This window comes from Salvelinus alpinus, chromosome 25 (genome assembly GCF_045679555.1).
Source record: "Salvelinus alpinus chromosome 25, SLU_Salpinus.1, whole genome shotgun sequence".
In the NCBI taxonomy this organism is placed as follows: domain Eukaryota; kingdom Metazoa; phylum Chordata; class Actinopteri; order Salmoniformes; family Salmonidae; genus Salvelinus; species Salvelinus alpinus.
Window position 1 is genome coordinate 4,564,850 of NC_092110.1, and position 20,607 is coordinate 4,585,456.

Genomic DNA, 20,607 nt, shown 5'->3' on the forward strand with positions numbered 1-20,607 from the left:
ATAGTTTTTACCATGTCAAGTCTATTCCTGGCATTTGTAATTCGGACCTTGCATGACCAGCACTAAAACACAAATTTGTATTATTATTTTGTGTTCAATCAATGGGCAGAATAAAAAAGCATTATGAACTGGGTGGGTCGAGCCCTGAATGCTGATTGGCTGACAGCAGTGGTATATCAGACCGTATACCACGGGTATGACACAACATTTCTTTTTACTGCTCTAATTACGTTGGTAACCAGTTTATAATAGCAATAAAGCACCTCGGGGGTATGTGATATATGGCCAATATACCACGGCTAAGGGCTGTGTCCAGGCATTCCGTGTTGCGTCTTGCTTAAGAACAGCCCTTAGCCGTGGTATATTGGCCATATACCACACCTCTTCCGGCCTTATTGCTTAATTAGACAAATGGTAAATGCTTTGTAGGCGCAGGTCCATATCACATGATATTCAATAATACAGACTTGAATCAATAACATAAGGTACATTTATAGTAATGCACAGACCTACCAAGCAACAATAAATGGTATGATAATAGTTTTCACCATTACAAGAAAAACAAAAAATTGAAATGAATTGGAAAAGAAACCCCAAATGAAACTCAACTGACCCAACACCTCCCACCCGAGTGGCCTGTTGACTTTAACTCCTTATAGCGAGAGATCTTACATTTTCAGATCCATTTGACGACATTGTTAAGGTTCGTACATTGGCACAATGATAACTGGCAGTGGACAATTCCTAAAGATCAACATCTAATAACGAGAAGACCCATTGGAGCCATGCTAGCGAGAAACAGCTATTTTTAAAAAGTTTTTTTATCTAACAACATGTATACTGATGTGCTTTTATTTGCAACGCAACAGGAGAGCAAGGCACATCGACTCATGTCTTCTGGATAGAGATATAATTATATCGTTTTTAAACAGCGGTGAACCTGAAGACAAGGAGGGTACATTTTACATCCGCACTAAAACGCCTGAATCACAAAACCCATCATCAAGACCTCGGTTAGCTGCACTTACCTTCCTACCACTTTAGCTGGCATCCCTGACTTTTTACTCTGATTGTCTCTGTGGGTGAGAGTTGCCCGCCAGTGTTACATCACTATCTGATGAAAGACACTGGAGTTCCCAAATAAAACCGAGAATCTGCAGAATAAGAAGCTTCGGTGCTGGTGTGCAGCAAACGGGCAGATAATTAGGCTTATAATATTTTGCACCCGGGGTTGCAGATTTGTTTCTCCATAGAGAAACATGACAAACATCTAGTTTGTAACCCATTCTGAAAAACGTTGATAGAAAACATTTGAAATTGTAGAAAAACCCTAATGATCGAAAAATGCTTTTTTGTAACATCGAACGAATCAGGAAATTCTGCCAACAATTCAATGATGGGTTTGTATAATTTCAAACGAACGTCCAGTGCTTTCCTGGTGTATGAAATAACCCCCCGATTCAAAGTAGAAACTCAAGGGTTAGGTTACATATCACGATTGCTACATTTATTTGCCAATGTCAACGTTCTTATATTTGGAACTAACTTGCATTCAGAAATTGAAAGTCTAGTCAAGAGGGGAAGAAGACAAGGTGGGATCCATGGAGAATATCGAACCAAGCATCCTATTCAGAGAGGTCGGTCTACCTAACTCTAAAAACCAATGGCAACCTCATCCTAAAAGCCAGTCTTTGTCAGCCTTAAAACCCATCATGTTCTTTAAACGCCATTGTGGGGTTAAACCTCATAAATTTGTAGCAGGCACTGATTAAACATCACGAGAATTGAAACACTAAGGATTTTGTCTAGGTCCCTTTTGGTGGACAGACAATGGTCCATTCAGAGGGAGACAACCACACAAAAAGAGTGTTTTAAGGGGAGATGCTGCGCGCGGAGGGGTTCGGTCAGTCCCCTCCATATGTGATACAAGGTGGCCCGAGCCCCGGGGACAATAGACCAGGTGACAGGGACGATGCGCTACTGGGTCGGAGGACGAGCAAACAACATCATAGGAGTCGTGAAAGCGTGAAAAAGAACCAATGTTGCCACAGAATAACGCATCTTCTATTCCAGTCAGCCCCTACGACATATTTCACTTCCATCAATGGAATAAGACAGGGAGGAAGGAGAATGAAGTGAAGTGTTTTACCCCACACAGAGGCAGGGACCTTTGACTGCTTACAATATGGATTATAGAATAAACTGAAATGTGATATTTCAGTGTATGGGTCCAATCGTAAAAGCATTTCCCCTCCTAAAATAATATTTTTATAGAGAAATAAAAGTGTGGATCCAACTCGCATAAATCGACCATTTAAAGGGACGCTACTAATATATGTATCTGTCTACAAGCTAATCTCCCAATAACCAATGATGAAAGGAGAGCGCAACACACTGAAATGGCATACACTATAAATAGTTTTTACTATTAATGACAATATTATTTTCTAATTTTAATAGGTCCATCGCCATGGAGCCCAGGACTAAGACTACTTCGGTTTCATCGTCCATTATTTTCTCGTTACTTACAGATAAAACTGAAATAACGGTTTGTAAAAAATAATTTTCAAAGAAGTTTGCCGAGTTATGTATGGGTTAAGTGAATGCTTTACGTTGCCTACACGTTTGAGGCACACCAAGAGAGTGCCCTATAGAACGAGAGGGAGATGAGCTGTATGGTCGAATGTTTACCAGGTTCTTGTTATGCTCAGTGAAATCCAGTCTATAGAGTGTGATGGTGTTTGCTCAGCTTTAGGGTTCTGAACTGTTTACATGATAAAAGCTAACATTTCTTGCTGTTAGTTTCTGATTCCTATAGGTTCCTCTAAGCTAAGCCCTTCTCTTCTTTCTAATATAAATAGAAATTACAAGCACTGGTAGGATGATGCAATGTCATAGACTCTTAGCTATAGTCCTAAATAGTGTCAGAAGTTGTTGGATAGAATGGCGTATCCCTCAATACTCAATAGCCTAGCTTTGTTGGAATACATGTAGGCCTAGATGCATGAGGACATCTGAAGAATTGACAATATGTGCAAACATGTACAAGATTTATTCGTAATTCTATAAAAACACAAAACATTTAGGCCTACCAATCAATAAAACGACAAAAGTGAAAAACACAATTTTCAAAGCAATTATATCCTACCTCCCTCGTACTTTTGACAAGTATCTTGGTGTAGATTAAAAATTCATAAAAATGACAGAAATGTTAAATTACTGATAAAATAAGCCTACGCAAAGTAAACACAACAATGATCCAATTGGATAAACAAAACTTAATCTAGGAGTATAATGTCAATAGGCCTACCACCAGATTACAATAAACTAATGACGACTTTAATCATTCGAAAATATCACTCAATAGGCTACATTTAATAAAATACCAAAAAATAAAATATGTGCAAAATAGCCTACTTCTCATATACCATTATTAGTGAGAGTTTAACACTTAAGTACCTCGAAAAAATAAGGTAATTCAGAAAACACATTTGGTTTTAAGTGTTCCTCTATGCATTGTCCTCTTGTTGATGTTTTCAGTCACTTAAAAGAACTGAATTGAGCTGAGTCATTCAGAAAGTCTCTCCAAGCAAAGGTGTGTCTAGATGCTGCCGGGCTGGCAAAATGCTGGTATGGGGAAGGTAGACCGAACGGTGACGGAAGCTGGAAAGACTGGTACCCCAAACTGAAGGGTGTACCCGGGGACGTGGTCGGTCTAAGACAGCCTCCGTTCTCCGTGTTAATGAAACAGGTCTGATAAGGCTTGCCATCCCGAACTAGGATGGGTACCACTACTCTTCGCAACATTGGCGATTGGTTTATGTCTTGTGGCGCTCCCTCTACTCGCGACCTCTTCATTTTGTACCTGTGGTTCTGGAACCAGATCTTGATCTGCGTCGGCGTCAGGCGGAGGAGATGGGCGAGCTGCTCCCGCTCTGGTGCTGACAGATAGCGCTGCTGACGGAAGCGTCTCTCAAGCTCGAAGGTCTGGACCTTTGAGAAGAGCACGCGGCGCTTCTTCTTCTTCTCGGCCTCAGAGTCCAGAGAAGACTCGTCGGACTTGTTTGGGGAGATCTCCAGACTACCCTCGTCTGAAGCTGAGGAATTAAAAATTGTGTTATTACACTGATCAATTAACCATATAAACAACTCACGAGATACAATATCAACAGAAATACATAGCTACAGAGATTTATTTCCCGCCAATTTGAATTAGGCTACACATCTCCTTATAAAGTGCATATCCAATTATGACATAATGCTTAGTTAATTGGACGGATACCTTACTGGATCTCATAAAACAGACATGTTGGAAATCGCTGTGGATGATATTAAATTGTGTCAATTTAAGCAGGACCCATATAATCCAGTTAGGCCTATGTGTTTATATGGATTTGAAGTGGTTTGGCCTATCTGTTTCTATGCTCAGGTTTTAATCAGGGGGACTTACAGAGACAAGGGCTCCGGTCGCTGTCCATCCAGGAGGAGTAAGGGGAGCTGTAGCAGGAGTTACCGGGGGAAGGGTGCGCTGTCTTGGCGTCATGCTCAGGCAAATCCAGGATGCTCCTCACGGAAAAACTGAACTTTGCAGCAACAGCCATTCTGTCCGGAAAAAAACCCCAGAATCCTTGTGCGTAATAACTATCCAAAGGAGAGGATACGGATGATATGAGTAAAAATATCTATCCACTCGAGGAACGGCGAAGCGCGCTGTCAGAGTCGACCTAGAACACCCTGTGTGTGTGGACATGAGGCAGTGTTTGTATAAACAGTACTTCACGCCGCTTATATATGCTCCCCGAGGACGCCAAGTACCTGAATGATTCGAGTGCCTTTATCCAATGATGGTAGGTGTGAACCCGCAGAAGAATATCCCCGTTGCCTCAACAATGGCCGAAGGAAACACTCGTCATCATTACAGATTCGTCCCGTATCGTGAAAAGTGGTGACCAGATAATGGTGATTGTTGCAGCTGAATCACGTCTTGGGTGGCAAGTGACAACAGAACCACCCTCCCCCGAAATAACATGTCCAATATTTGCATACAAAGTGAGCAATTAGTGTGAGATGCCCCGGAGTTGGTTTAACTAATATATTTAGGGCTGTGCACCCTATCCATTACAGTTATTTTGAAATTACATAGAAGAATAATGTTGTATGTCATGTCCCTGAAATAAAAACACATAACAATATCAAATAACACAAAAGTAACACACCAATAACACCTATTTTTGTAAAAAAAAAAAAAAAAAAAAATGTTATTTTTCTATCATTTATAATTTCCATTTAGGCTATAAATCTCATTTTAATTTCCCAAGAAAATGTATATTTTTCCCGTATAGGCTTCACAAAGAGTGACACTCCTGCAAAATGACCATGATCATGTGAACCAAAATGGAGAGAAGTCAACGACCAATTTCTAATGAGTAGAAAGAATGGTGTTAAGGCAATTTCTCTTGTGGCAGACAGGTCAATTCTTAGAGGCTATCCAGTGTGAAATAAATTGAGACAGATATGTTATTATTTTAGTATTAGTATTATTTCAGAGACGACACGTGAATCACATGAGTGCCTTGGAACAGTGAATCAAGCTATTTTCTGATTCCAAAATATGGCACGTCCTACTTGGACACTGTAACGGAAAACTGCCATTTATAAATTCATTTGGGGTATTTTTAACATCTTAAAGAACAATCTGACCTTAATGGCCATGTACTCTTATAATCTCCACCCAGCACGACCAGAAGAGAGAGGACTGGCCACCCCTCAGAGCCTGGTTCCTCTCTACGTTTCTTCCTAGGTTTATAACGTTCTAGGGAGTTTTTCCTAGCCACCGTGCTTCTACATCTGCATTGCTTGCTGTTTGCGGATTTAGGCTGAGTTTCCGTATAGCACTTTGTGACATCTGCTGATGAAAAAAGGGCTTTATAAATACATTTGATTGATTGATTAAAATGCGCTGAAACGTTTTACTACAATATACAGTAAATTATGGTGCATTGTGGGAAAATGTTGTGGGCGGGGAAAGAATGTCTGTATTTCGAATGGTGGTGGTATTGTTGTTTCTGTCTCGTTAACATATTTTGAGGCGTGCCTTGTAATAGGCTATATATGTTGCACCGGTGAGTGAGAGTCCTGTACCAATTTAACTGGTATGTGGTAGTGCTCCATCAATTTCAATAGAATACGTGATAGTTTGGAGCGTTAAAAAGTTTTAAACCTTAAATGGTTGAGCATTTTGTCAGGTCCTTTTGGTCTGTTTTGGCCTTTGGGAGCATTTGTTTAGGCCTCTAGAAGTGTAAGTGATATAAAACACCAAATATTCATTAATATGCTGTAATGTGTAAACACTTAACTTAGCAGCAAACCTGCTTGCTTGTAAAATTCTGTGAAATAAAAACCCCTCCCCTTCCGATGAAGGTATCATTAACTTTTTCTTTTACAGTATAATACAGTACATTTTACGGTATTGCACTGTTTGTCATTACACAGCACTTGCTTTGATATATTATTTATATTACAGTAGTTGTACTACAATATAAAATATAGACTTTTACTTGCCACTGAGCTGCCTGTAAGTTACTGTCAAATTCATGGCAATCACTTTACATTGTAGGTCAAACGCTATATGACTACGTTGGAACAGGTGTCCTTCACCCTCAGTCAAAACACACATTTTATAAAGGCATACAGTCTAGTAATAGGAGATTATGAAGCAGCTGATAAGGGGGATCACATATCCCCAGCAGACGCATTCATATTATGGAGTGCTGTAGGGGGAAGATGTGGCATACGAAAAGCAATTTTTTTCGTTCGTTTTGGGGTGTGTGTTCAACTGTACTTCAGACTGAAGAGTTCTAATATTGTCTCTCGTCTCAGACTTCAGATACGTACACGAGGCACAGGCAGGTCCGTGGAGTTCCATCTAGTTCCCATGCCATGCTTTAGACGGCCTCCACTCCTCTCTGCTTTGCGCGCTTTGCCTTGGAGACAGGGCCTGCCCTATAGCGAGGAGAGTGGACATGCCTCAGCCTTCAATCCAAAGTCGTCCTGGGTGGTCGGCCGAGGGGGAATACAAATACATGCCAACCAGAGGCTGAGAACAAAGGAGGGAAATGTAGCCCCGCGTCCCAGACCCGTTGGAAGCATTTGTTCCAGTCAAGATTTTGCATTTGTTCAGTCCTTCAATAATACGGTGATTGACGCCCCGCCACAATGTCCTTTAACTTTCCAGGATAAATCCGAGCTTGTTCCTTGTTGTCATGGTTTCATGGTTTTGAATGGGACTGAATGGGATGCGGGCAGTAGGCCTACTACAATCTACTGCTGCTCTACGTCCAACACCCGCCAAACCTGCAGTGAGCAGAAATATTACTTATGCGTTTCCAAACGAATGAAAACGCCTTTTCATTTCCACTACCCAAACAGTAGTTGACCTCGATGATTCGAACAATATGGCGTATAAAATGTAGTGGCCTTTCATTTTGCTTTAATCTTTACTCAGACGGAGATTGCATGTCTACGCACTGAAATCAAACTCTAAAACAAGTCTAGTGATAAAAACACCGTGGACAACGCTCATTGGAGACTCATGCAGGCCTGCAACACACCCTTGAGACATTGGAGTAGCAAGAGAAGGAGGATTGTTTTTTATAACCATGTCTGATAGTCCTCCTATAAAGTCCTCCTATAACAAACATGAAAACGCACATCTAGGCTGTGCAACAAGGTCTTCAGTGAAGAGCCTCTCAAGTAATGTTGACAAACACTACAGCCAAGTTGCAAGAACTAACGGATTACTGCATGCAAGTAGGCCTATACGGTGGCTCAAGTGGGTCAATTTGCAGAGGACTCTTCATTTAAGTGCAGAACTTCGTAAGGCAAAGAGAAGTCAGGTTCAGATAGCGGGGATGATTCTGTCCACAATGAACTCGCCAGCCCCTTAATCTATTAGACCCACAGACTTCAGATTCAGCCAGAGAGGAGAGGCCACTCTGGGACCGAGAGCTCTTTACGGACAAATATTTACTTTTCTTGTAAGACTCTCGGCTGGTTCTAAATCTTCAACAAAATTGAGATTTTCCCGTTTGAAGTGTATAGTCCTTTAGGCAAATTTGGTAAGAAAATTAAAACTAATATGTCTAATTTAGCCAATCTTATAAGAAACATGATGTAATATGTGTGTAATAATAAAAGGTAAACAATTTATGTTAAAAAGATGAGGCTATCTGATATTTGATCTCTGCACCTGTCCTCTGGCCCTTTTCATCAATACTTTTAGAGTGTAATCAAAACCTATTTAATTCTAAGGATCTAACAAATACCACAAAAACAACATGTGTTAAAAGTGTGTATTGACCTTCAACGAGATTTGCTATTAAAATCCAAAACCCGGCAATGCACCTTCCACTGGGCACAGACGTCAGTTCAACGACTAGTTTTTATTTTCGTTTGGTTGAGTTGTCAACTAACGTGAATTCAACGTGAAATCAACAAACGAATTCACCATGTTATTGGATTTAGTTTACAAGTTGGGGGGGGGGGGGGTACTAAATTCCCTTACGTTGATTACTTTTTGCAAATCCAATCAATTCCTCACGTTGATTCAACGCCATTACATTATTAGAATTGTTTTCTGTGGAAACGACATTGATTCAACCAGTTTCTGCCCAGTGGGCTGCCTCTGGCATTCGCTCATACGCTGTACATTTACGTATTTCGATTGCCCTCTTTGCCATAGTTCTAAAACTATGATAAAACACACGGCCATAATTAATAAAGTACCAAAAGGATAAAGCAGGCTAATTCGATACATGGAATGGGATAGAGCACCATGGCAATAGAGCATTTGCCATGAGGGCATCAGGGCGCTGAAAAAGAAAAGTGATGGCGCTGCACTCTGGTCTTTTGTGTAAAGATGAAAGTTGGATTGAGGTCGCTATTATTATCAACTAGAAAACATTATTATTAGGCTATTATTTACTTGTATAGGGACCACAATGGAAATAACTGACTTTTTTATATCACTGTCACGTTTTTAAAATGCATGTACTGTGTGTGTATGTGTTTTATTAACTGGCAAACACAATCTATCGCACATACTACATGGCTAAAAGTATGTGGACACCCCTTCAAATGAGTGGATTTGGATATTTCATCCACTCCAGTTGCTGACAGGTATAAAATCGAGCACACCGCCATGCAATCTCCATAGACAAACATTGGCAGTAGAATTGCCCATACTGAAGAGTTCGGTTACTTTCAACGTGGCACCATCATAGGATGCCAGCTTTCCAACAAGTCAGTTCGGCAAATTTCTACCCTGCCCCGGTTAACTGTAAGTGCTGTTATTTCGAAGTGGAAACGTCTAGGAGCAACAACAGCTCAGGCGCGAAGTGGTAGGCCACAAAAGCTCACAGAACGGGACCACCAAGTGCTGAAGGGCGTAAAAATCGTCTGTTCTCGGTGGCAACACTCACTACCGAGTTCCAAACTGCCCCTGGAAGCAACGTCAGCACAATAACTGTTCGTCGGGAACTTCATAAAATGGGTTTCCATGGCCGAGCAACCACACACCAGCGGCCATTGTACTCTGGAGAAGCAAAAACGCGTTCTCTGGAGTGATGAATTACACTTCACCATCTGACAGTCCGACAGACAAATCTGGGTTTGGTGGATGTCAGGAGAACGCTACCTGCCCGAATGCATAGTGCCAACTGTAAAGTTTGGTGGAGGAGGTATAATGGTCTGGGGCTGTTTTTCATGGTTCGGGCTAGGCCCCTTAGTTCCAGTGAAGGGAAATATTAACGCTACAGCATATAATTAAATTATAGGCGATTCTGTGCTTCCAACTTTGTGGCAACAGTTTGGGTAAGGCCCTTCCTTGTTTCAGCATGACAATGCCCCCATGCACAATGAGAGGTCCATACAGAAATTGTTTGTCGAGATCGGTGTGGAAGAACTTGACTGGCCTGCACAGAGCCCTGACCTCAACCTCATCGAACACCTTTTGGATGAATTGGAACACCGACTGCGAGCCAGGCCTAATCGCCCAACATCTGTGCCCGACCTCACTAATGCTCTTGTTGGCTGAATAGAATAAAGCCCCTGCAGCAATGTTCCAACATCTAGTGGAAAGCCTTCCCAGAAGAGTGGAGGCTGTTCTCGCAGAAAAGGGGGGGGCAACTCCAAATTAATGCCAATGATTTTGGAATGAGATGTTCGACGAGCAGATGTCCACATACTTTTGGCCATGTAGTGTATGTTTGAATAAATTGTGATATTCCCTTTTTCTTGTATTTCTCTATATGAGCCTCATAGGCTACTTAAAACAACACATTTACAAATGCCTACCAAATGCTTTTCTCTGTAAAACATGGGCAGGTTTCCCCTTTGTGTCCTCGGGCAAGCCATCTGATTCTTACCATTTCAAATGAAATGGCAAGAAAACTGACACCAGTATTTTCTTCTATAGTATCTAACATGCCGCCTATTGAGCTCTGCTTGTACCAACACTGCATAAGCACTGAACCTCAAACACGGCCTAGGGACTGCAAGCCACTGTGGTACCACGCTGCCCTCTTGAGGGCATAGTTTCACTCAACCGGTCCAAGAACGCAGAGTGCGGCCTTATTATATATAGGTCTAATTTGCTATAGGTCTAAATGAACAATAAAGCCTTATCTGAAATCAAGAGAGTGAAACATCTGATTCAATATCAATAATGGTGTGCAGTTATGAAAACATGATATGAACATCACAATATGGCACATAGGTTTTATTATTGTGTTAATTTACAAAATCAATCAGGTGTGCTAGCTCGAACAGTTGAGGCCCCTAAGGAGAGAGATTTGAGAACGACTGATTTGGACAACAGTTCTCAATTGACACAAGGCCATGCACGAGTCTTTTACAAGACACCATCAATGACCCTAATAACTTTTGATACGAAATGGCATAACACAACACATTAGATAAACTGGAACGACATGCTCACTCACGGTTGCACAAAAAGAGCTGTGAGCAAACCAAGCCCCAAAATATTCAAATGAGCCCCCGGCCGTCATTTGAATCATCAATAAAAGAGGAAATAACCCTTTTCTGAACTGCAAAGAACCATTGTAAGGGCTCAAAGGGTTCTTTGGATCAGTATGGTTCCACCCAGAACCATCACCCTTCCCAAATAACCCTTAAAACCTGTTACGGCTAGACGTTCCGTTAGCGGAACGTTTCGACAACATCCGGTGAAATCGCAGAGCGTGAAATTCAAAATAAATTATTCGAAATATTTAACTTTCATAAAATCACAAGTGCAATACACCAAAATACAGTTTATCTTCTTGTTAATCCAGCCACTGTGTCAGATTTCAAAAAGGCTTTACGGCAAAAGCAAACCATGCGATTATCTGAGGACAGCACCCCACCATACAAACACATGACAATCATATTTCAACCCGCCAGGTGCGACACAAAACTCAGAAATAACGATATAATTCATGCCTTACCTTTGAAGATCTTCTTCTGTTGGCACTCCAAAATGTCCCATAAACATCACAAACGGTCCTTTTGTTCGATAAACTCCATCGTTATATCCCCAAAATGTCCATTTATTTGGCACGTTTGATTCAGAAAAACACCGGTTCCAACTCGTAAACTTGGTCCAAACATTTCAAACAACTTTCCTAATCCAACTTTAGGTATTTTAAAACGTAAATAATCAATCAAATTTAAGACGGGATAAACTGTGTTCAATAGAGGATAAAATTAAAGTGGAGTGAGCACCAGGTCGCGCGACCCAAACAAAAGAGTCCACTTGGCTCGTCTCCCAGAAAGGAAAGGGTTACTTTTTCATTACTCAAAAGAAAAACATCAATACATTTCTAAAGACTGTTGACATCTAGTGGAAGCCATAGGAACTGCAACCAGATGCCTCAGAAATCTAGATTCCCATAGAAAGCCAATTGAAAACACAGTCACCTCAACAACAACAAAAATCCTGGATGGTTTGTCCTCGGGGTTTCACCTGCCAAATAAGTTCTGTTATACTCACAGACATAATTTTAACAGTTTTAGAAACTTTAGAGTATTTTCTATTCAAATCTATTATATGCATATCCTAGCTTCTGGGCCTGAGTAGCAGGCAGTTTACTTTGGGCGCGCTTTTCATCCAGACGTGAAAATAGTGCCCCCTAGCCCAAAGAGGTTTTAAGGAACCCTCTTTTTCTTAGTGTGCATAAGGTCATCAGCCTATAGCCAAACACCAATGCAAACATAATTTAGTCTATTTTTAAATGACTATGTTTCCCAAAACGTTATTAAAAGTACATTTACTCCAAAAGTAGACAAAAAAACATAAGTTACGACTTTAGTTATACTGTAGTTGGATATACACTGAGTGTACAAAACATTAGGAACACCTTACACCCCCTTTTGCCCTTAAAACAAGTGTTCCACAGAGATGCTGGCCCATATTGACCCTAATGCTTCCCACAGTTGTGTCAAGTTGGCTGGATATCCTTTGGGTGGTGAACCATTCTTGATACACACTGGAAAAACTCAGCAGCATTGCAGTTCTTGAAACACTCAAACTGGTGCACCGGGCACCTACTACCATACCCCGTTCAAAGGCACTTAAATATATTTTCTTGCCCCTTCACCCTCTGAATGGCACACATACACAATCCATGTCTCAATTACTTAAAAATGTCTCATGGCTTAAAAATCCTTCTTTAACCAGTCTCCTCCCCTTCATCTACCCTGATTGAAGTGGATTTAACAGGTGACATCAATAAGGGATCATAGCTTTCACCTGGATTCACCTGGTCAGTCTATATCATGGAAAGAGCAGGTGTTCCTAATGTTTTGTACACTGGCCAGTGGTTCTCAAACTGGGGGTACCTGGCCTATCCACAGGGGGTACTTATGAAGACTCATAGGAACATAGGACTAATGATCAGCTGCACATGAGAGGGTATTTCAGGCCGAGAAAAATGTAGTTGGTGGTACAGTAACCCAAATAGGTGGATCATGAGAACTGTTAGTGGCCTGGTGGTTCAGTGCTTCAGGTAAAAACTATTGCATATCCACAAGATGGCGCCACTTCATCGTGGAATAGAATTCCTGTGTAGAATTCCCTAGATTTTATAGTCTGTAGCAGGGAAACCATGTGGAAGGGCATGCCATGTCTCTTAAAATCTCCTTTGTCAAGTGATGGTCCAAAAACACAAGACGGCGCACGAGTTTCCTCAAATGAAATGGGTTTGTTATATTCTCCTTCATGAGCTGAAGGTTGATATTGATCAGAAATACAGTGTAGACATTGTTAATGTTGTAAATTACTATTGTAGCTGGAAACGGCAGATTTTTTTATGGAATATCTACGCAGGCCTACAGAGGCCCATTATCAGCAACCATCACTCCTGTGTTCCAATGGCACATTGTTTTAGCTAATCCAAGTATATAATTTTAAAAGGCTAATTGATCATTAGAAAACCCTTTTGTAATTATGTTAGCACAGTTGAAAACTGTTGTACTGATTAAAGAAGCAATACAACTGGCCTTCTTCAGACTAGTTGAGTATCTGGAGCATCAGCTTTTGTGGGTTCGATTACAGGCTCAAAATGGCTAGAAACAAAGGGCTTTTAGTTGACAGTGAGAGGATGTTTCTTTTTTTGTATATACACACACAAGATCTGAGCGTCGTTTCCCAGAGCATGCGTAGCATTATGATCATCATTAGAACCATCTTATGATGTAGGCTATCTTTAGTAGCCAAGGTGTTGCCCAGAGCCTTTGTTAGTAATGTGACTCTTAAAAACCTTTGCACATCTATGAGTGATCCAACACTACTCGTAGAGCAGCCAAAGTGCATCGTTAGGCTTCCTTTCTGCCATAACACCTCACAAGATATAATTCTAAAATTATTTATAGCTGTTTTGTGAATGGGCATGATCATACGATGATATATGTTTAATTTGGGTAATGTATAGGATCTAATGTAGGCTAATATTTGAAATATGTATTTGTAACATTTTATCAAGCTTAGTTTTATACCAAGCTGAATCTTATCCAGTACAAATTGGAAAAACCTGGAACCAGTGGCGATTTTTGCATGTAAATCTTGGTCAGGCAAAAAATTATATTTTTATTTCTTAGATGCATGCCAGCAAAGACACAACACAACACAACACATTAATTGCACTATAACGGTGACAAACAGTCCTCACACACTGTTAGGGCCTACATAAATCTGTCCCAACAGCAGAGCTTTCTTTTCAGCCCCAGGGAGTGAATCCTTACCACTGCTACACCTGGCTATCAGTGGAGCCTTGTCTGGCAGTGAAACGTTCATTCAGCCTCTTTTAATGCCTTTAAAAAAAACATAGCTGATATGGCTGACTTGCTTAAACAAATATGGTTTCTAATGACAATTGAGATGTACAAACTATGGCATAAAGGGATGACGAGCGGATTAGAGGCAATCCGTAATTGTTATTTCGATTAAGACATTAATGAGCGAGCTAGGACGGACATAGACAATATAACTATTAGTTCAGCACTTTTGAAATGTACAACGACAGAATTCAGAACATGGGCCTTTCTTACAGTATTCTCCCTGTACACCAAATCAGAACAGTAGGATAAATAAAGGGTGCATATAAGCAGACAATTAAAGCTCTTACAATATTCTATGATTACATTTCTCTAAAACAGGCTATACACCACCAAGTCAGAACAGTAGGCTAAGTTATGAGTGGAAAAGGGACCAAATTATTAGGGTGAGGCACATGAGCTACTAACAGCTTACTACACAACATACACTTAGTATTACTTTCTTAGGTACAGTATACATATCTCCCTGGCATATTACATAATTTATGCAGTAGTATACAATACATTTTTGGACTCACATTGTTGTTCTGTGCTCACTTGAACAGGAAGGTGGCACAGCGGTCCTTGTGGGTACTTTCAAGATAACTGGGAAATTGGAAAAACAAGGTCGAATCAGGACGTCGGTGGTCTTCAAGTCAGAGCTCTAGAAAAAGGCCTAAGTTCCCGTTTTGGAATTCCGAGTTGGAAGACCGTTCAAAACGTATTTTCCCAGTCGATTCTCGTTTTTTCTGAGTTTCCAGTTGTCTTGAACGTGGCAGAAGTCATGCTGGATTGAGAGCATGGCCAATGTATTCAACCTTTAACCCGATTCCTTCCAAACCCCTCATGGTTGAATTTGCGATTTCCAACTTGTTGTGTAATGCTTATGGCCAATGGCCGATGAGCACCGATATCTATAATTTATCTTCATATGACAAGGATGGAAAAGGATTTGCCAGAAGATTGCCGACATGATTCATGATGATGACCGCTTGTCTAGCTTGATAGATAAGATTTTGAAAGTATGATGTTGATATGATCAGTCCAATCAAAGCTGTGGTAGTTATAATGTGATTTTATCTGGGGCCAATGATCTTGAGCCTTCTTGGATGGGCACTTTCAATGTAACTCTATGGCAGCACCCAAGGGGCTTGAATTTTCGAACCCCCCCCACTAAGGCCCCCCCACTAAGGGGGGGGCCCTTAGTTTTTGCGGTGATGTAGTGTCCCCGTGAGTGATAGAACACTGAGCCAATCACGGCGCAACTAGAGAACATTACCAACCCCTACACGCCGTATTTTCAAATGGCAGCCCCAACACCACAAAAAGCACTGAACTTGGCTGAAACACCTGCATTTTGGAGCTGCCTAACTCAAGAAAGAAAAAAGAGACCATGTTTGTATGCGACTTTACTTAACTCCATGATTATTTTTTACTTTGTTTGCAAACTGATATGTGACATGTATTAATGCCAAAATAACATGCAAAATAGGCAAAAAAAAATATATACATAAAAAAATATTTTTTTTTTCTTTATAAATAAATATATATATTTTTTTTGCCTATTTTTATACAGTTGAAGTCGGAAGTTTACATACACTTAGGTTGGAGTCGTTAAAACTCGTTTTTCAACCACTCCACAAATTTCTTGTAAACAAACTATAGTTTTGGCACGTCGGTTAGGACATCTACTTTGTGCATGACACAAGTGATTTTTCCAACAATTGTTTACAGACAGATTATTTCACTTATAATTCCCTGTATCACAATTCCAGTGGGTCAGACGTTTACATACACTAAGTTGACTGTGCCTTTAAACAGCTTGGAAAATTCCAGAAAATTATGTCATGGTTTTAGAAGCTTCTGATAGGCTAATTGACATAATTTGAGTCAATTGGAGGTGTACCTGTGGATGTATTTCAAGGCCTACCTTCAAACTCAGTGCCTCTTTGCTTGACATCATGTGAAAATCAAAAGAAATCAGCCAGGACCTCAGAAAGACAACTGGAGACCTCCACAAGTCTGGTTCATCCTTGGGAGCAATTTCCAAACGTCTGAAGGTACCACGTTCATCTGTACAAACAATAGTACGCTAGTATAAACACCATGGGACCACGCAGCTGTCAAACCGCTCAGGAAGGAGACGCGTTCTGTCTCCTAGAGATGAATGTACTTTGGTGCGAAAAGTGCAAATCAATCCCAGAACAACAGCAAAGGACCTTGTGAAGATGCTGGAGGAAACAGGTACAAAAGTATCTAGATCCACAGTAAAACGAGTCCTAGATTAACATAACCTGAAAGCTGCTTAGCAAGGAAGAAGCCACTGCTCCAAAACCGCCATAAAAAAGCCAGACTACGGTTTGAAACTGCACATGGGGACAAAGATCGTACTTTTTGGAGAAATGTCGTCTGGTCTGATGAAACAGAAAGAGAACTGTTTGGCCATAATGACCATCGTTATGTTTGGAGGAAAAAGGGGGAGGCTTGCAAGCTGAAGAACACCATCCCAACCGTGAAGCACGGGGGTGGCAGCATCATGTTGTGGAAGTGCTTTGCTGCAGGAGGGACTGGTGCATTTCACAAAATAGATGGCATCATGAGGCAAGAAAATGATGTGGATATATGGAAGCAACATCTCAAGACATCAGTCAAGAAGTTAAAGCTTGGTCGCAAATGGGTCTTCCAAATGGACAATGACCCCAAGCATACTTCCAAAGTTGTGGCAAAATGGCTTAAGGACAACAAAGTCAAGGTTTTGGAGTGGCCATCACAAAGCCCTGACCTCAAATCTATAGAAAATTTGTGGGCAGAACTGAAAAAGTGTGTGCGAGCAAGGAGGCCTACAAACCTGACTCAGTTACACCAGCTCTGTCAGCAGGAATGGGCCAAAATTCACCCAACTTATTGTGGGAAGCTTGTGGAAGTCTACCCAAAACATTTGACCCAAGTTAAACAATTTAAAGGCAATGCTACCAAATACTAATTGAGAGTATGGAAACTTCTGACCCACTGGGAATGTGATGAAAGAAATAAAAGCTGAAATAAATCATTCTCTCTACTATTATTCTGACATTTCACATTATTAAAATAAAGTGGTGATCCTAAGTCCATATTATGGCAAGAAACAGCTCAAATAAGCAAAGAGAAACAACAGTCCATCATTACTTTAAGACATGAAGGTCAGTCAGTCCAGAAAAATGTCAAGAAACTTTGAATGTTTCTTCAAGTGCAGTCGTGAAAAAACCATCAAGCGCTATGATGAAACTGGCTCTCATGAAGACCAACACAGGAAAGGAAGACCTAGAGTTACCTCTGCTGCAGAGGATAAGTTCATTACAGTTACCAGCCTCAGAAATTGCAGCCCAAATATATTCTTCACAGAGTTCAAGTAACAGACAGATCTCAACGTCAACTGTTCAGAGAACACTGTGTGAAACAGGCCTTCATGGTCGAATTGCTGCTAAGAAACCACAACTAAAGGAAACCAATACGAAGAAGAGACTTGCTTGGGCCAAGAAACATGAGCAATGCACATTAGACCAGTGGAAATCTGTCCTTTGATCTGATGAGTCCAAATTTTAGATATTTGGTTCCAACCGCAGTGTCTTTGTGAGACGCAGAGTAGGTGAATGGATGATATCCGCATGTGTGGTTCCCACCGTGAAGTGTTTGTGTAAGTGTGATGATGTGGGACTATCATTTGTTTTTCAACAGGACAATGACCCAACAAACCTCCAGGCTGTGTAAGGGCTATTTGACCATGAAGGAGAGTGATGGAGTGCTGCATCAGATGACCTGTCCTCGACAAACACCCAACCTCAACCAAATTGAGATGGTTTGGGATGAGTTGGACCGCAGAGTGAAGGAAGAGCAGCCAACAAGTGCTCAGCATATGTAGCAACTTCTATTCTACATCAGGCAGGAATGAGCGTTTTAATCAGAAAAGTTCTCTCTCCTGACCTATCCAAGCCAGAATGTTGGGGTATTTTTTTTGTTTTTACATACTTTACCTGTTGCCCATACGGTTGGTCGTTTGATGGTAGGAATGTGAGACAAAATATCCACAGGAAAGCATAAGTACATCCACGCACTGGTCATGCGTTCAGATTTATATCACCTGAAGCATGTGCAGAACCATGTAAACATGTGCACGAGCTAGGCAAGTATACACGAGACTCATGTATGTCTTTTTTTAATCTTGTGTGCATGGTTCAGGTGATAGAAATCTCAACCCGTTACCAGTGCTTTGAAAATTGTATGTAATTATTCTTTCCTGTGGAAACATCGTCTCACATTACATGATTCAAAGGCGAATTTCTGCCAGAAATGCATTGCAATTCAACGTCGGGTTCAAGGCAACTCCAACCTAACCAGGGGCGCTCGCTGCGCAGTTGGCTAGTTTATTTAAACGCGCATATTCGCAACAAACTGAACCCGTTTCAGTCTCAAAATGATGGGGCTATCCTTAAAAAATACTGGCTCCCTCGTGAGGAGATAGTCAGACTGCCTGTATTTTGTATCCCTCAATCAACAGACCAACCCGCTGCAACATTGTGCTATTGTGCAGATTCCAACGGCCTTGCGCTGTTTATGCAGTGGGGAGTTTCCTCCAGGGCCTTGGGGATGGACACGGCCTCAGAAACTTTTTTAAATTATCCGGTTAGGTTCATCTTGCCAGTGCACAACCGCCATGTATAGCTTACGTCAGGTGCGTCTTCCAGGTGCGTCCTTTCCTTGTGGTGTTCATCAAGCAACTTTGGGAGGGAATGACAACACAATAGGCGTATTAGTTATCATATATGCCTATACTTTATGGCGTCATGTAAAGAAAGATATGTTTACAGTCATTTCACAAATATTTTGGCCTTTAAATATATTGGACAAACGTTGACTTTTAACGTTTTATTCAATATTACATTTTCATAACGCATATTTGTAACACTATTTTACTACATGTTCAGGCTTAATGTTCGGGTGTTTAGGTTCTATCGGTTTGGGGTGAGGTTATGGGCTTATGACGATGCTGAGGATGCTGATGACGACGATTCAGATATCATTTTAGGCATTGGCAAGATCCAATGAACAAACAATACGAATGAACACGTTCCTCAACACTGCTGACTTAAAACTATAGTACTGTTTACATGAACTCGTTTTGAAGAGCTACCAAACACAAAAGACCCATATTTCCACTTCATATTTGACTGTTGTGCGAAATAGATTTTCCAATCTATTTGATTGGCCGAGCTCTGCTCCAAATTAGTCCGGAATGTAATATTTAATGTTAATGAAGACCAGGTGCTAGACGACCAGATGTCAAAGTGATGGATGCTTAAAAGTGTCGTAAATATTGTTTCGTTTGTCCTTCTCACGAGAAATCCAGCCATGGCCCTCTGAAACACGACTACATACGTCGTTAACCTGCGGTCATCCTCATTACGGCCGCACTAAAGTTCCAGGACCACTCAACCCTTCCGAACCTTTCAGAAGTGTTAACCTGTAAATTACTTTAATGGTGTCAATTCCATTTGGATGAGAGAGGTTAGAGTCATCAATGGGGCGCTTAAAAAAAAAGTCCCAAACAGCGATTAGACATTTGCTTAATCAAAGAAGAGATCCCCCCTCCCCAAAGACAAAAAGGGAATTAATAATAGAATATAACTCACACTTAACGTGTGAAATTGAAATGAGTTAGAAACTAATGTTATTATCTCCAAAACGTTCCTAACAACTCAGAAACACTATCCTATAGCCTATTTAGGGCTGAAAGCAATGGAGACACAATGGACACAACGGACACAATGGAGTCCATACAGTGCATTCGGAAGGTATTCAGAACACTTGACATGTTCCACATTTTGTTACCTTACAGCCTTTTTTGTTTACCTCATCAATAGACATACAATACCCCATAATGACAAAGCAAAAAAAAAGAAGGTTTTATTTAAAAAAAAAAATATTAAAATATAAAAACGGAAATATCCCATTTACATAATTATTCAGACACTTCACTCAGTACTTTATTGAAGCACATTTGGCAGCGAGTACAGCCTCAAGTACTGGGTATAACGCTACAAGCTTGGCATACTGTATTTGGGAAGTTTCTCCCATTCTTCTCTGCAGATCCTCTCAAACTTTGTCAGGTTGGGTGGAGTGTTACTGCACAGCTATTTTCAGGTCTCTCCAGAGATGTTTGATCGGGTTCATGTCCGGGCTCTGGCTGGGCCCCTCAAGGAC

The 20,607-nt window shown here is 40.8% G+C and overlaps 1 protein-coding gene across 1 annotated transcript; it reads right to left on the bottom strand.

The window, feature by feature from the left end:
- Nucleotides 1–3,033: 3,033 nt before the first annotated feature.
- nkx2.9 (NK2 transcription factor related, locus 9 (Drosophila)) lies at nucleotides 3,034–4,988 on the bottom strand. Its single transcript, XM_071365037.1, has 2 exons — nucleotides 4,451–4,988; nucleotides 3,034–4,097 (listed from the first exon to the last, which is right to left on the bottom strand). Exons 1-2 carry the CDS (start codon nucleotides 4,599–4,601, stop codon nucleotides 3,541–3,543), a joined length of 708 nt encoding a protein of 235 aa, XP_071221138.1. The 5' UTR covers nucleotides 4,602–4,988; the 3' UTR covers nucleotides 3,034–3,540.
- Between the last annotated feature and the right edge of the window lie 15,619 nt (nucleotides 4,989–20,607).

Bases quoted from the DNA above. Each gene is read 5' to 3' on its own strand.
- nkx2.9 (XM_071365037.1), bottom strand. From the start codon at position 4,601: ATGGCTGTTGCTGCAAAGTTCAGTTTTTCCGTGAGGAGCATCCTGGAT. The intron at 4,098-4,450 runs GTAAGTCCCCCT...TTAATTCCTCAG, and splicing joins CGACCGGAGCCCTTGTCTCT to CTTCAGACGAGGGTAGTCTG.